We start from the raw sequence: 12,876 nt of genomic DNA on the forward strand, positions 1-12,876 counted from the left end.
TCCCATTACCTACTACTTACTAAATTATCTAGCCTAAACCTATCGCCTTCATCTCTCAATTGGTTCACCAGCTACCTCTCCAACAGGCAACAAGCTGTCAAATGGAAAAAAGCTACCTCCTGTTTCCTCAACACCCCTACTGGTGTCCCGCAAGATTCCATACTGGGACCTCTGCCTTTAATATATTCATCAATGATTTTTTCCGATCCATTCCTTATGCTAACATTATTCAATACACAGATGATTCTACAATTGTCTGTTCTGCCTCATCCATCCCAACTCTCTTACAGCTAACTCAAAACGCTTTCTCCGCCACTGAACAATGGATGAAAGACGATCATCTAGCACTCAATGCAGCAAAAACAAAACTTATGATATTCACCCCCTCCAAAACTAGCAGCATTGACAAAAAACTAATCTCTATCACCAGCCAAAATAATACACCTCTTGAGCTGGTATCCAAAACCAAACTATTAGGAGTCCAGATTCATGACTAGCTTAAATTCAGTTCCCATCTCCTACTAAACATAAAAAAACCACCAAAAACTCGGTATGCTCTACCGACACAACCAATACCTCACTTTAGCTACTAAGCTCACTCTCTCTACTACATTTCTCTTACCCTCCCTTCTTTATGGTGCCCCTCTCCATACACACCTGCAATCTACTCTCAAAACAAAACTGTCCTCTTGTTATTACAAAATAGCCAAATTCACCACTAACAACAGACCATCAACCCATCACTGTGTACCTCTCCACATACTCAACTGGCTAGAACTTCCCAACTACCTCTCCTATATTCAGCTCACCTATGTACACAAACTCATTTACCAACCTTCCCTTTGTCCCTCCCTCTCCTCTAACTTTAAAATGCACCACCCACAACGACTCCTAAGATCTAGTAATCAAAACCTAATCAAAGTATATAAACCCCTTTACCCCCCAGGACAAAACCTACTATCCTTTTCCCTAGCACGCCTATGGAACTCCCTCCCTCCTTCCATTCGAACCATCACTAGCCTCCCATCCTTTAAAAAATCACTTTACTCCCATCTAACATCCACATGGGAATGTTCCTGCTCCCACCCCTCTTAACTTATTCTCCATCCCGTACTGTCTTCCACTTCACATACTTCAAAAACCAACTCTATTTTTCATATCTAGCAATCAGCATCTTATTCTCAACTATCTACTTCCAACTTACTTCAACCAACCTCCTATTTTCACCTAATCCTACTATTTTTATCTTATGAAAACACAAACTTACAAGTGCATTGTTCTTAAAAAAATATATACACCTTTGTCTGTTTAATCACAGTAACTTTTGTTATCTCTTAGAACGAGAAATAGTTAAACTGTAAATTGTTGCTATCTTTTGTATAATCTTTATGTTGGAGCTTTTCTCCCCAGGACTCCATTGAAAACGGGTTCTTTTGGCCCAGTGGACTATCCTGGTTAACCAACTGCAAATAAATAAATAAATTAATTATGCTTTCCTTGACCTGTCAGAATTTTTCAGGCACCTCCCATGTACCAAAACTTTGAAAAAACTTAAGTAAATAAATAAAAATTAAGTAAAAAAATGCTTATGGTATGTAAATGCATCATGAGTCAGGGAGTGATGCACTGACATTAGCTTAATGATATTTCATATTTTTCTTTATTTCTTTTTTTCAGAACACCGTTGCAAAATATCACTTCTCCCATAGGTTATTGTTTACTTTTGTGAGTGAGCAGCATTTTAGCTGTATTCTTGCATATGAAGATATACATAGGCAGTCAGTCACAGGAGTACATTTAGCATCACTGATAAAACAGTTGTACATTGCTGGCTTTTGTACTATTCCTTCATTTAATTTGTCTTTAACTTTTACTGGCATTAGAAAGTATATTTTAGAGGACCATGAGGAGCTGCCTGTTTTTGCTGTGCAAGTCTGTTCATTTTCTGGATCATGTAATTTTACTGGGTTAATGCCAGAGTAATAATGGTGGCAATTATAACTTACTGAAAAAAACTGTGCTGCCAGACATGAGGATTTAGTGGTGTGGGTGTATAGGTCCATTTATATAATAGCTGTTTAGACATAATGCTGATACCATGGTGTTATTGTGGTGGTTTGTGACTTAAGTCAGTGTAATACTGCTCAGCTTCCACAGGGGCCAACATGGTTGATTACTTTGAGTCTTATAGTAGTCCTCTGCACATGTATTGTGAACATATATATGTATGTCTGGGAGGGGTGGATGCTGAGCATCCACCTTACATGACACCTGAGAAGCCCAGAAGGTCATGAACTTATTTTGGTGGTTGGCTTGACAGACTGAAGATAGTTTGTAGACCAGAGTAGTTTTACCCTGAAGGGCCATTTCACTCCTTACTGTCTCCTAATTAAAGATAACTTGACAGTTTTGTTTTTCAATAAACCTGCTGCGTTATGTACTTTTGTTTTCTAGCTCTCAGATGTATTGGACTGTGAGTGCATACTTCAAGGGTGGTTATAACTTGTATCAGGTCAGTTAAGGATTTGAGAATTGGCAACAGAATATCAAAATGTAGCAGTTAAGTTGCAAGCTCACATTCCCAACATTCTATCATAGGTTCATAGGTAGGTACTAGGCTATTGGCCCTAGGACCTATATAAGCCTAGCCAAATGTACCCTGGCTTTCGCCACCCAAGAAAATTATTTTTCTATGCCACTGTCAAGCAGAGCCACAGAAGTGATCCCCGGGGTAAATTTCCTATCTCCCATCCAATCATCAAGATTTTTCTTGAGTGCTAATGAGGAGCTTTGTTTGATATAGATAGGTAGTTTGTTCCAGAGTATGGGAAGTCTCTGGGACAGGAATCTATCCCTCCAGCATGTTCTATTTATTGTGGTGACGAGGTTTTAGGTCCCTAGAGCATGTAGCTCGTAGGGATTGGGATTTCTTTAAGTGGAGCATGTCTAAAAGCTCTGGGTTTGACATAGCTTTGTGTGTTAGGCATAGATCGCCTCTGAGTAAGCGATATGCAACGGAGTAAAGCTGCAGTTTTTTGAGACGGTCTGCATAGGGCATCTCTTTGAGGCCGGTAATCCTCTTTGTGAGGTATTTCTGTGGCCTTTCCAGTTGTTGTAGATGTCTTGTGAGGTACATACCAAAAGGGGCATTGTACTCTATAATGGGTCTAATGAGTGACGAATAGAGGGGAACAATGACCTGTTTTTTCCTGGATGAGAAACCTTTTGTGATGAGGTGTGCCACATAGAAGGATTTCCTGACTACTGTGGCGATGTGATTATCAAAGGAGAGACTACTGTCCACCTGTGTCCCAAGGTCTCTTATCACACTTTTGGTGTTAAGTAGACTACCACCTAAGTGTTAGTTCATGGGTACTGAGTTTTTACCAAAAGGGATGACAATGCACTTTTTGGCATTGAGCTTGAGGCCATGGCTTTGACACCAGGCATCTGTCTCAGTGAGGCCCTTTTGTAGGATGTCCACATCATTTGGAGTTTTGATTATGGCTCCTAGTTTGTAGTCATCTGAGAACTTCATTAGCCAAAGACCTTCTCTGTTGGCCTGTACTTCAGAGAAGTAGATGCCAAACAGGAGAGGACCCATAACTGAACCCTGTGGTACTCCACTTGTCACTGGTCTGAGGTTGGATTTGGAGTTTGCTACTTTCACAGTGTGGGTTCTGTCAGTGAGCCAGTTGGCAACCCATCTTGTGACATAGGATTTATACCTAGTTTAGTGAGTTTATCTATAATTCCAGAGTGGTGGATGGTGTTGAAAGCCTTGGCGAGATCTAGATAGGCTGTGTGAACCACCTTACCCTCATCTATGGCTTTAGTGACTGCTTCAAAGAAGTCTATTAGGTTTAGGAGACATGATCTGCCTTTTACAAACCCGAACTGGGTGGGGTCCTGAGTTTGAAAATTACCAATGTCATTATTTATAAGTTCCATGATGATACGCTCCATAGCCTTTTAGACCAGGCTCGTTAGGCTAATGGGGCGGTAGTTTCCGGGGTCTGTGGTGGCTCCCCCTTTGTGGAGTGGAATAACTGTTGCTGTGTGCCATTCAGTGGGCACATAGCCTGAGGTGAGGCTATGATTGAACATGGTACTTAGGTGGGGTGCCTGTTCGTTCTGGAGTTCATGTAGAACACAGCCTGGGATGTCGTCAGGTCCCATGGATGCTGTGTTCTTGGCTTTGGATAGTGTGTTTTTTTTACCTGTGCAGCCGTGATTACAGGAACTTTGCATTCTTCTGGTATAGAGATAGGCCCTTTAGGGGATGACAGAGGGGTAAAGTTAGCACTGAACCTATCTTCCAGGATGTTGGCAATATCAGTTGGTTCTGTATATTTAGTGCCATTTTGCTATAACTCAGAGCAGATCTGAGTGTTGCCATTGAGATTCTTGACATAGCTATAGAATGCTTTGTGGTTGTATTTAGAGTCAGTGGCGATTTTGTTTTCATAACTAGCTTTGGAGGATTTTATGAGGGATCTCAGCTTCTTACTGAGGCTGACCAGGGAGTTTCTCCAATCATGGGATTTTACTCTTTTTTGCAACAGTTTCTTTTTTCTGTTGTAGAGTTTGTTTATGGCAGGAGACCACCAGATTGGCTTCCTTTTTTTGGAGGATAGCATCTTGGTTCTGTTAGGGATTGCACGATCCATGCACTCGTGCAAGTGCTTATAAAGTGCATTTGTGTAGGACCCAGCAGTCATACCTCTATTGTCCGTCAGCATGGGTGTCGTGAAGTTTGCCACTTCTGTCTTAAGAAGTGTGAAGTTGGCTTTGGAGAAATTTTTTACTGTGGTTTCCCTAATGGGGGTGAGGGAGGGATTTGGATATCTAGGGTGATTAGCTTGTGGTTGGATCTGACCAACGAGGAATTGACCTCTGGTGTGGAGCACCGGTTGCCCATGTTGGTAATAACCAGGTCTAGGATATTGCTGCCCCTGGTGGAGGTGTGGTTAAGTTGATCCATGGCATTGGAATTTATGAATTCCAGAAAACGTTGAGCACAAGAGTTGCTACATGAGTAGTTTTCCCAGTTAATGGTAGGGTAGTTGAAATCGCCCATTATTAGGGTGTTAGGTTGTACTCTAATACTTTCCAGTGTATCAAGAAATGAGGAGTGGGAATCCTGGGGCATGGTGGGGGATCTGTAGCAAGCTACAATTTGGATTGCGGTCTTGCCCAGAGTTAGTTGCACTTGGATAATTCCGGATGCATTATGCTGAGCAACTAGCCTGGAGGTGTGGATATTCTTAATGAATATGGACACACCTCCGCCTTTAGTGTTTCGGTCCAGGTTAGGTGGCCGAAAGGTGTGGTATGAATTATAGCCTGATAATGCAGGGGTACTCTCTGGAGCCTTGAACCAGGTCTCTGTCACTGCACAGATGCTGATGTTCTCCATTTTAAGGAGTGCCTCGAGAGAGTGCATTTTGAGGTTTAGACTTCTAGCATTGAGTAGCAATACCCTCAGATTCTTCTTGCCTGTACCTGGTAGGGTGGTGAATTTGTCATTTGAACCTTGCCTAAAAAGGCACTATAGGGGTGGCTAGAGCCTTAGCCAGTATCCGGAATCCCAGGGACGACAGGTGCAGGCCATCTCTGGCAAAGCATCATGGCTTGTCGATCATGTCATCTCAGGCAGACAGATACTGGATCCCTTAGAATGACACCAGAAGCTTAGCCAATTGTTGAAGTCAGTCATTTTGTCCTTGTACTGTGGTATCATTCTGGGTGATGGCAGGATGCTACTCAAGGCGAGGGTCATACCTGCCTGGGCTACAAGATTAGACAGCTCCTCCATGTCCCTTTTCATGTAGTCCAAGGAGGAACGTCTCAGGTCATTCACACCAACATGGACAATGACAGAGTCATATTTGTACTTGTTGTGGAGTGACCTGAGTGCATGCGTTATGTGGCGGATCCTGGCACCCGACAGGCAGCTGACAGTAACGTTCTCCTTGTTTAGCCTGGTGGGTGGAAATCAGTGTGCCTGACTATAGAGTCACCTATGACTAGAGTGTCGGGTACGTTGTTGTGCCTTATGGGCTGTGGTTGAGTGGCACACTGAGTTTGTGGACTATGTGTCATTTGGGTTATGTTGGGGGGTGGAGGTTGCTTGTGTTTCTGATTTGGAGGTCCCTGTTGCTTGGGCAGGTTTTTACTAAGAGCCTCCGTGAATGTAGGTGTGTGTTTTGTGTTTCTATGTGTGTGTTTTGGTGGTGTAGGTTTTGAGGGACTATGTGCTGAGTGTGGTGTGGTGCAAGTGTTTACCTTCTCCTCTTGACTTTCTAGTCCAGTCTTGGGTGAAGAGAGCTTTGCTTCCAGTTTGGCTATATAAGTGCATCTCTCACAGGTTGTAGTGTTGGGTGGTAGGAGGAGAGGGTTGTCTGTGTACATGAGGCAATTACTGCATCGCCCCAAGATGCCCAGATTCATCAGGTAGACAGGAGAAAACACCGGGAGCTGACCCTTAGACATGCCCGAATAGGTGCTTATTTGTTAAGTACTAGAAACTGTTTTCCTCTAGACAGTGAGGAAAGTTGAGTGCTGTAGTAATTTGTAGCTTATTTAGTGCTTACAATAAGTTCTGAACAAGTGCTGAAACAAAAAACTGGCTAGTTCTAAGAAACAAAATTAAGCTAGAAGACTTCCCTCCAACACAGAAAGGCTTGGGGGCCTAGAAGCCTACAAATAGTCCTGGACACAGCAAATCTATATCCAGGCTAGACTACCCACAGGAAAGGCAGGAAACAAGCTTAGAAAATTTTTTTTTTTTTTTTTTTTTTGTAGTGGAAAGAGAGAAAGGAGTAGCAGAAACTAAGCTGATTGGCCATCTCAAATGTTCTTCCTGTACTGGGTAGAATGAGGTAATGCACTAGACTGGGAGGAGGGTCCCAGATCAAATTTACACTAGGGGCGGGCAACAGTTTGGGAGGGTGGAAAACAAACTGCAGAAATGTTTCTCATCCTTGTGCTAAAGCTGATGAAAATGTGATGGTTTTGTGATTATATTTTTGGGTTTGAATCTATCTCCTAGAATTTTGGAACAGATAAGCATGACTTATTATTTATTTTTTTTTTTTTTTTTTTTTACTCAGGGTAGAGCACTGATCCCACTGGAACCATTTCACTGTTAGCAGGGGGAAATACAATAGGTACACAACCATTACATAACATAGAGTGAATGACAAAATGCAGTATATGCATATGCACCCATATAGCGACTGTCATGTTTGGCTTGAGGGAATAAAGGCAGAAGATAAATAACATTATATACAGAGTGATTAAAAACACTGTCATGCTGAACGAATCACTGTGTAAAATAGTCAAAGACAAGATATGTAGATGTACAAACACTTCACCTACACACACACACACACACACACACACACACACACACACACACACACACATACTTGTACACAGTAATCCTCATTTTCTTTGTGGATGTTGTGGACGTGACATTGCTGGAAAAAAGTAACATTTTCATTTCTATGTTGCATCATCCATTAGGGATAAGGGCATCTCCTCAGGGCAGTGCAACAGACAGCGTGGTAAAAGTGAATTTACATGTTTCTGAAGATGGAGAGTGGTACCAGCTTCATAGTAATTAGCAGCTACAGAAACATATCACATTGAATATTAGAGCAGTTATGATGTTACACATATAGCGACTGTCATGTTTGGCTTGAGGGAATAAAGGCAGAAGATAAATAACATTATATACAGAGTGATTAAAACACTGTCATGCTGAACGAATCACTAATTATCTAATTATCATTATTATTATTATCTTTGTTTTAGGAAGAAGTGGAGCCATTTCCAGAGGAGAAGGAGAACTTCTTGCACCAGCTGTATAAGTTTATGGAAGACAGAGGTTGGTACTACTTGCAGTCATATGGAGTGTGATAATAAAGGACATTCTAATGTAAAATGCATGCATAGTGTGCAGTAAGTCTGACTTGTTTAGGCAGCATGAATGAAACAGAAAGAGTGTTAACACATTTACATTTTGCTAAATGGTAGACCTTTGAGCTGGGCAAAATTAGTGAGTCACAATGTCTGGACTAACAACTTTTGAGGTAGCAAAGGACCATATCCATGCTCATATAGGGGGGTCTGTAAGTAAGAATCAACATAGAAGAAAATTGTTTTACAGCCTTAGCATTGATCATAGAAAGTTGCAAGACATTTCTTTGGCATTTTTCTACTTCTCAGTTATGTACTGTTTAAACCCACACACAAAAAAAATCTAATTATAAGCAAGCTCAAAGCAAAACAATTAAAACAGTGGTATAACTTTAGCCTTTAGTGGAGCAGGTCATGGATGTGCACCTGGCTTGTTTCTTTTAGTGGCATCAGTCCCACATCAGCCACTGAAAATGTCCACCCAATCCTTGAGGTAAAATCCCCCTTATGTTCCCCTACTGTCCACACAATCCATATTATCTGATGTTGTCTTTTTCATTTATTCCTAAACTGTTGGGTATTGTTTCCGACTTGACTGCATTTTCTAGACTTTTGGATCCAACTCTAGAGCTCCTCCCTCTACCTATAATGCCCTGGACGGCCTGCAGTACCTCATGTCTCATTTGCCAGCATGTCACAACGGATGCGGATCCTTCTCACAGAGCTTTTTGTGTGTAATGTCTTTTTCCAGTGAGTGCAGTTTCCTTAATTTTTTCTTATAATCTCCTTTCTTCTCGTCACCTACCTCCCTTACCTAGTTACTAGTTTTTTCTATCATTTTAGGATGAAATGTTCTCATCCTTTATATCTCTATTTTTTCTACCTAAGATAGCTGTCGATACCATTGCTGGTACTTTTCCTTCCCTCTTCTTCCTTTTTCCTGCCCTTTAGAGGGTATCCTGTTTATCCTACCTGGTAGTTTAAAAAAAAAAAAAAAAATCCTTTTCTTCATCATGGCTGACAAACCCACTGGTTTTAAGAAATGCACTTCCTGTGGGCACATGATCCTTAGTTCTGATGCCCAAAGGGAGTGTGTCTATTGTTTGGGTGCTTCACACTTGAATATGGACCACTCCATTTGTGCAGGTTTTTAATTCCAGGGCCCTTTGCAACAGTCAGAACAAATTTGTTCTAAAGGGCTTGCTGCCACCTTCTTCTTCTTCTGCTTTCTTTTTTTGTTGTCCAGGGGAATTTAGGCCCCCACAAAAACATCCAAAGCATATTCTGAGATGAAGTAGTCAAGAAAGCAATCTCCAACCCACTCTCCCAAGTTAACTCCTTCTTCGAGCCTCCTTTAAAAATTGAAAAGAAATTGGATCCAACCCCCTCAGATCCGAAGTGAAAACAGTTGGATCTGACATCCTCGGACCTGACACTTGCTTAAGTTTCCAAGGAACCAGTCCTCAGGGTTCTCTCTGGATCATGTTTCTCTCTGGCTGCATTCTCCTTTCCTTCAGGAGATTCTGAGGAGAGAGTCTCGGACCCACTCTGCCACTTCCTCCATCAGGTTCTTCAGATGACTTTCCAAAGTTGAAGTGGATAGGATGATGAGGAAGTTCCTCAGAGTTCAGATTCAGATGGGAGTTATCCTGTCTCCATCGGATCCATGAACCTCACTTCAGCTTCCCATGTTGTGATTTCGGAGCCTTCAGATCCGAGAAACCTGAGAGTGTTTGCATAAGATCTGAAGACATCTAGGTCTTTGACTTTGATAGTTTCCCTTACTTGTTTGGCACTGATTCCTTTGGACCAGGACAAGTCTCAGAGCTGAAGCATTGGTACCGGGTCTGGGGGGCTGGGTTCCACTCCAAGTTTGTCTGTGCTAGCCCTGCCCCTTGCAGCTTTGGCATTGACATGTCGGGTCCGTCTACTCCAGTGAGGCGCAGGTCCTAACAGGGTCGGAACATGGTGGCGTCTGAAACATCAGCTCTGTGTGGCCAGCTACAGCTTCTCCCTGTCCCCCTACTTTCAAGGGGATGGAGATGGTCATCTCTCATCCGAGAAATTTGACTACTCTTTCCTGTGTAGATCGTAAAGGCCTGCCTCCTTTGGGTCTGAGCTCTGATCCTCTCAGTCCTGTCACACAGGGACAGCTTGGCCTATCAGGTGTCCAGGCAGTCCCCTTTGAGGGCTTCTTTGGATACCTCTCCAAACCATCCCACTGAGGAGTCTCCCTATAAAAGAACATGCAAAAAGAGTCACACAGACTCCCCTCAGGAGTCTCTCACCAAAGGCACTGACTACAGTGAAGGGGAGGGATTCCCCAGATCTCCACCAGATGTTGTCTCTTTCAGAGACATGTTATAAATTCTCAAGCAAAATGGTAGATGGTCTTCCGATATCCTGTCTCAGGAGGAGTCAGTGTTCCTGGAAGCTTTTGGGTCCAGCCATCTTTGCTGACTCCCCCAGCTGAAGAACTTATAGTTTTAGTCTCTCGCTGGGCATAGAAGGAGCTAGATACAGTAGAACCCATTGCCCGGTCATCCTGATAAGTTTCTTGCCCCCCCCCAGGACAGGCCGCAGTGGAGCAACGGAGGTCCTGTTGATGTCATGGTTGTGGCGGCAGCCACAAAGAAGGAGCTGGCAGAGCAGAGCTTGTCTGTCTATCCTCCTAACAGAGAGTCCAGGGTGTTGGAAAGATTTGGGAAGCACATTTTTACCTCGGTGGTCTTAGCCTTACAGTCTCTGAATTACTTGGGTATATTTCACTAAGCTACAGCAGGATTTGACTAAAGAGCTTTCCAAATCCCTGTCCAGGTCCATGTCTGTGGAGGACTACAAGAATTACCTTCACTAATGGTCACTGTTCTGTCCATCTCTAATACATCCATGAGGCTAATTTCCCATGCTCTGAGGGTACCTCATGGGTGACTGGTTCAGGCACAGCCATTAAGAGACATGCCTGGATGCACCAGTGCACGTTTGTGGAGCCTTTCAAGTCTTCATTTATCAGTGCTCCTTTTGATGGGTTGTTTTTGTTTGGCCCTACTGTTAAGGAAACACTTTCCCTGAGTGAACAGGAGAGAAAGACCTTGTGTGCCATAGAGATATGCTCTTCTACTCCTCAGCGATCCTGTCTTAGGAATCATCGATGAGGTAAGAAAATGTGGTTCCATAAGTCCCAGGGTCCTTTCCAAGATTCACACGGTGATATCTCCCCCAGAAGCAGAGAAGAGATTTCTAATGGAAGATGCCATCCTCTTAGCAGAGGAGGCCCACAGAACCAGGGTTTCCGAGATTCCTATTGAGATGAACCCTTCCAGCGCTCCTGAAGTGTTCCTCAACTGCCCACCTCTGAAGGTACTCAGGGGGTGCTTGTCCTCTACACCCTGATGCCTGAGCATCAATAACGAAAGATTCTTGGGCGCTAAAATCATAGCCAGAGGTTATTTCATACCACTTTCCTAGATTCCTCCAACCAAGAGAAAAAGGCTTCCCGAAATTCCACCCAGTCAGGAGGCAGTAGCTCATGAAATTCAAAATCTGCTAGACTAGGGTCATCCAGGAGGTTCCTCAGATCAAAAAGGATTCAGAACTTAAGATTCCTTGTAGTGCTAAAGAAAAACGGGGACCTGAGACCAATTCTGGAGCTAAGAAAACTGAATCAATTTGTAAAGAAGTCAAAGTTCTGAGTGGTCACAGTTTAGGCCATTCTGCTATTTCTATGCAAGGATGATTGGATGTGCTCCATTGTTCTTTAGGATGTATACTATCACATCAAGATGAACAGATGATCCAGAAGATTTCTGTGGTTTCGGCTGGGGACCAATCACTCCCAGTTCAGAACCCTGCCCTTAGGTCTCACCACAGCCTCCAGGGTGTTTATCAAATGTATGGCGGTGGTATCAGCAGACTGCTGGGATTCCGAGTGTTTCCATATCTAGACAACTGGCTCTTCACTGTCTCAGCCATGCATCTTCTAGAGAAATCCAGAGACTACTTGCTCCAGTTATGTCAATCTCTAGGCATGTCAGTCAACATCTGCAAGTCTCTTCATCCTGTTCAGAGCCTGGCGTTCATAAGTGCTCAGTTAAACACAGTCAGATTGCCTCTCTTCCATCACATCGAGAACAGATGATCAAATGTCAAATGGAGCAAATTATCACACACCCTTCTTCCCCAGCCAGACTTATTCTTCAGACCAAGCAGCCATAACCTTGGTTATTATGGCCCTTTTTTATATGCACATTCTTCAAAAGACTCTGGCTATTCAGTGGTCAGTTCTTCGCCATCCCTTATCCTTTCTGAGCAAACTCACTCAAATATGCAAGACCATCTACTTTGGTGGGTTCATTCAGATGTTTTCCAAGGCTACCCTCTCGTACTTCTGCCACCAGTAGCCACAGTAAGTAACCATGGACGTCTTCCAACTGGGGTGGGTGGGCATTTTTTGGGATGGACAGTACAAGGCATGTGGTCCCCAGAAGAGACCAATTCACACATCAATGTCCTAGAGAATAGAGCAGTCCTCCTAGCAATGCAGGCCCTCCAGGACGCCTTTCTTCTTGGGATGAATGCGATTCAAACTGTGGTTTGGTACATCAGCAAGCAAGGGAGACCCAATCTTACTTCCCTTGTCAAGAGGCAGTGAGTGTGGCAGTGGGCAATCTCCTCCAGCCGCTTTCTTATTGCAACGCACATATCGGGGAAATCCAACGTGCTAGCGGATAAACTCAGCAGGTCAAATCTAATGCCTCACAAGTGGTCTCTCAGTCAGTCAGTGGCGGAGAGGATTTTCCATCAATGGGGTCTACCTTGCTGCAGTCTCTTTGCATATCCCACAACAACAAGTGCAGCACTTTCTGTGCCCTAATCCCCCTCTGGGGGAGTCACCAACAGATGCTCTAGTCCTTGTTTGGCCTTATGGTCTCCTTTATGCTTATCCCTTGA

General features: G+C 43.3%; 1 protein-coding gene across 1 annotated transcript in view; it reads left to right on the plus strand.

Moving 5' to 3' along the window:
• ARID4B (AT-rich interaction domain 4B) overlaps positions 1-12,876 on the plus strand; it is a 2,517,944-nt gene that overhangs the window by 1,149,851 nt on the left and 1,355,217 nt on the right. The window contains exon 8 of the mRNA XM_044058160.1: positions 7,822-7,894. Coding sequence (XP_043914095.1) covers positions 7,822-7,894 — 73 coding nt within the window. The remainder of the gene's footprint in view (positions 1-7,821; positions 7,895-12,876) is intronic.

Source organism: Protopterus annectens, chromosome 16.part0, assembly GCF_019279795.1.
Source record: "Protopterus annectens isolate FY-2018-M chromosome 16.part0, PAN1.0, whole genome shotgun sequence".
NCBI lineage: Eukaryota > Metazoa > Chordata > Ceratodontiformes > Protopteridae > Protopterus > Protopterus annectens.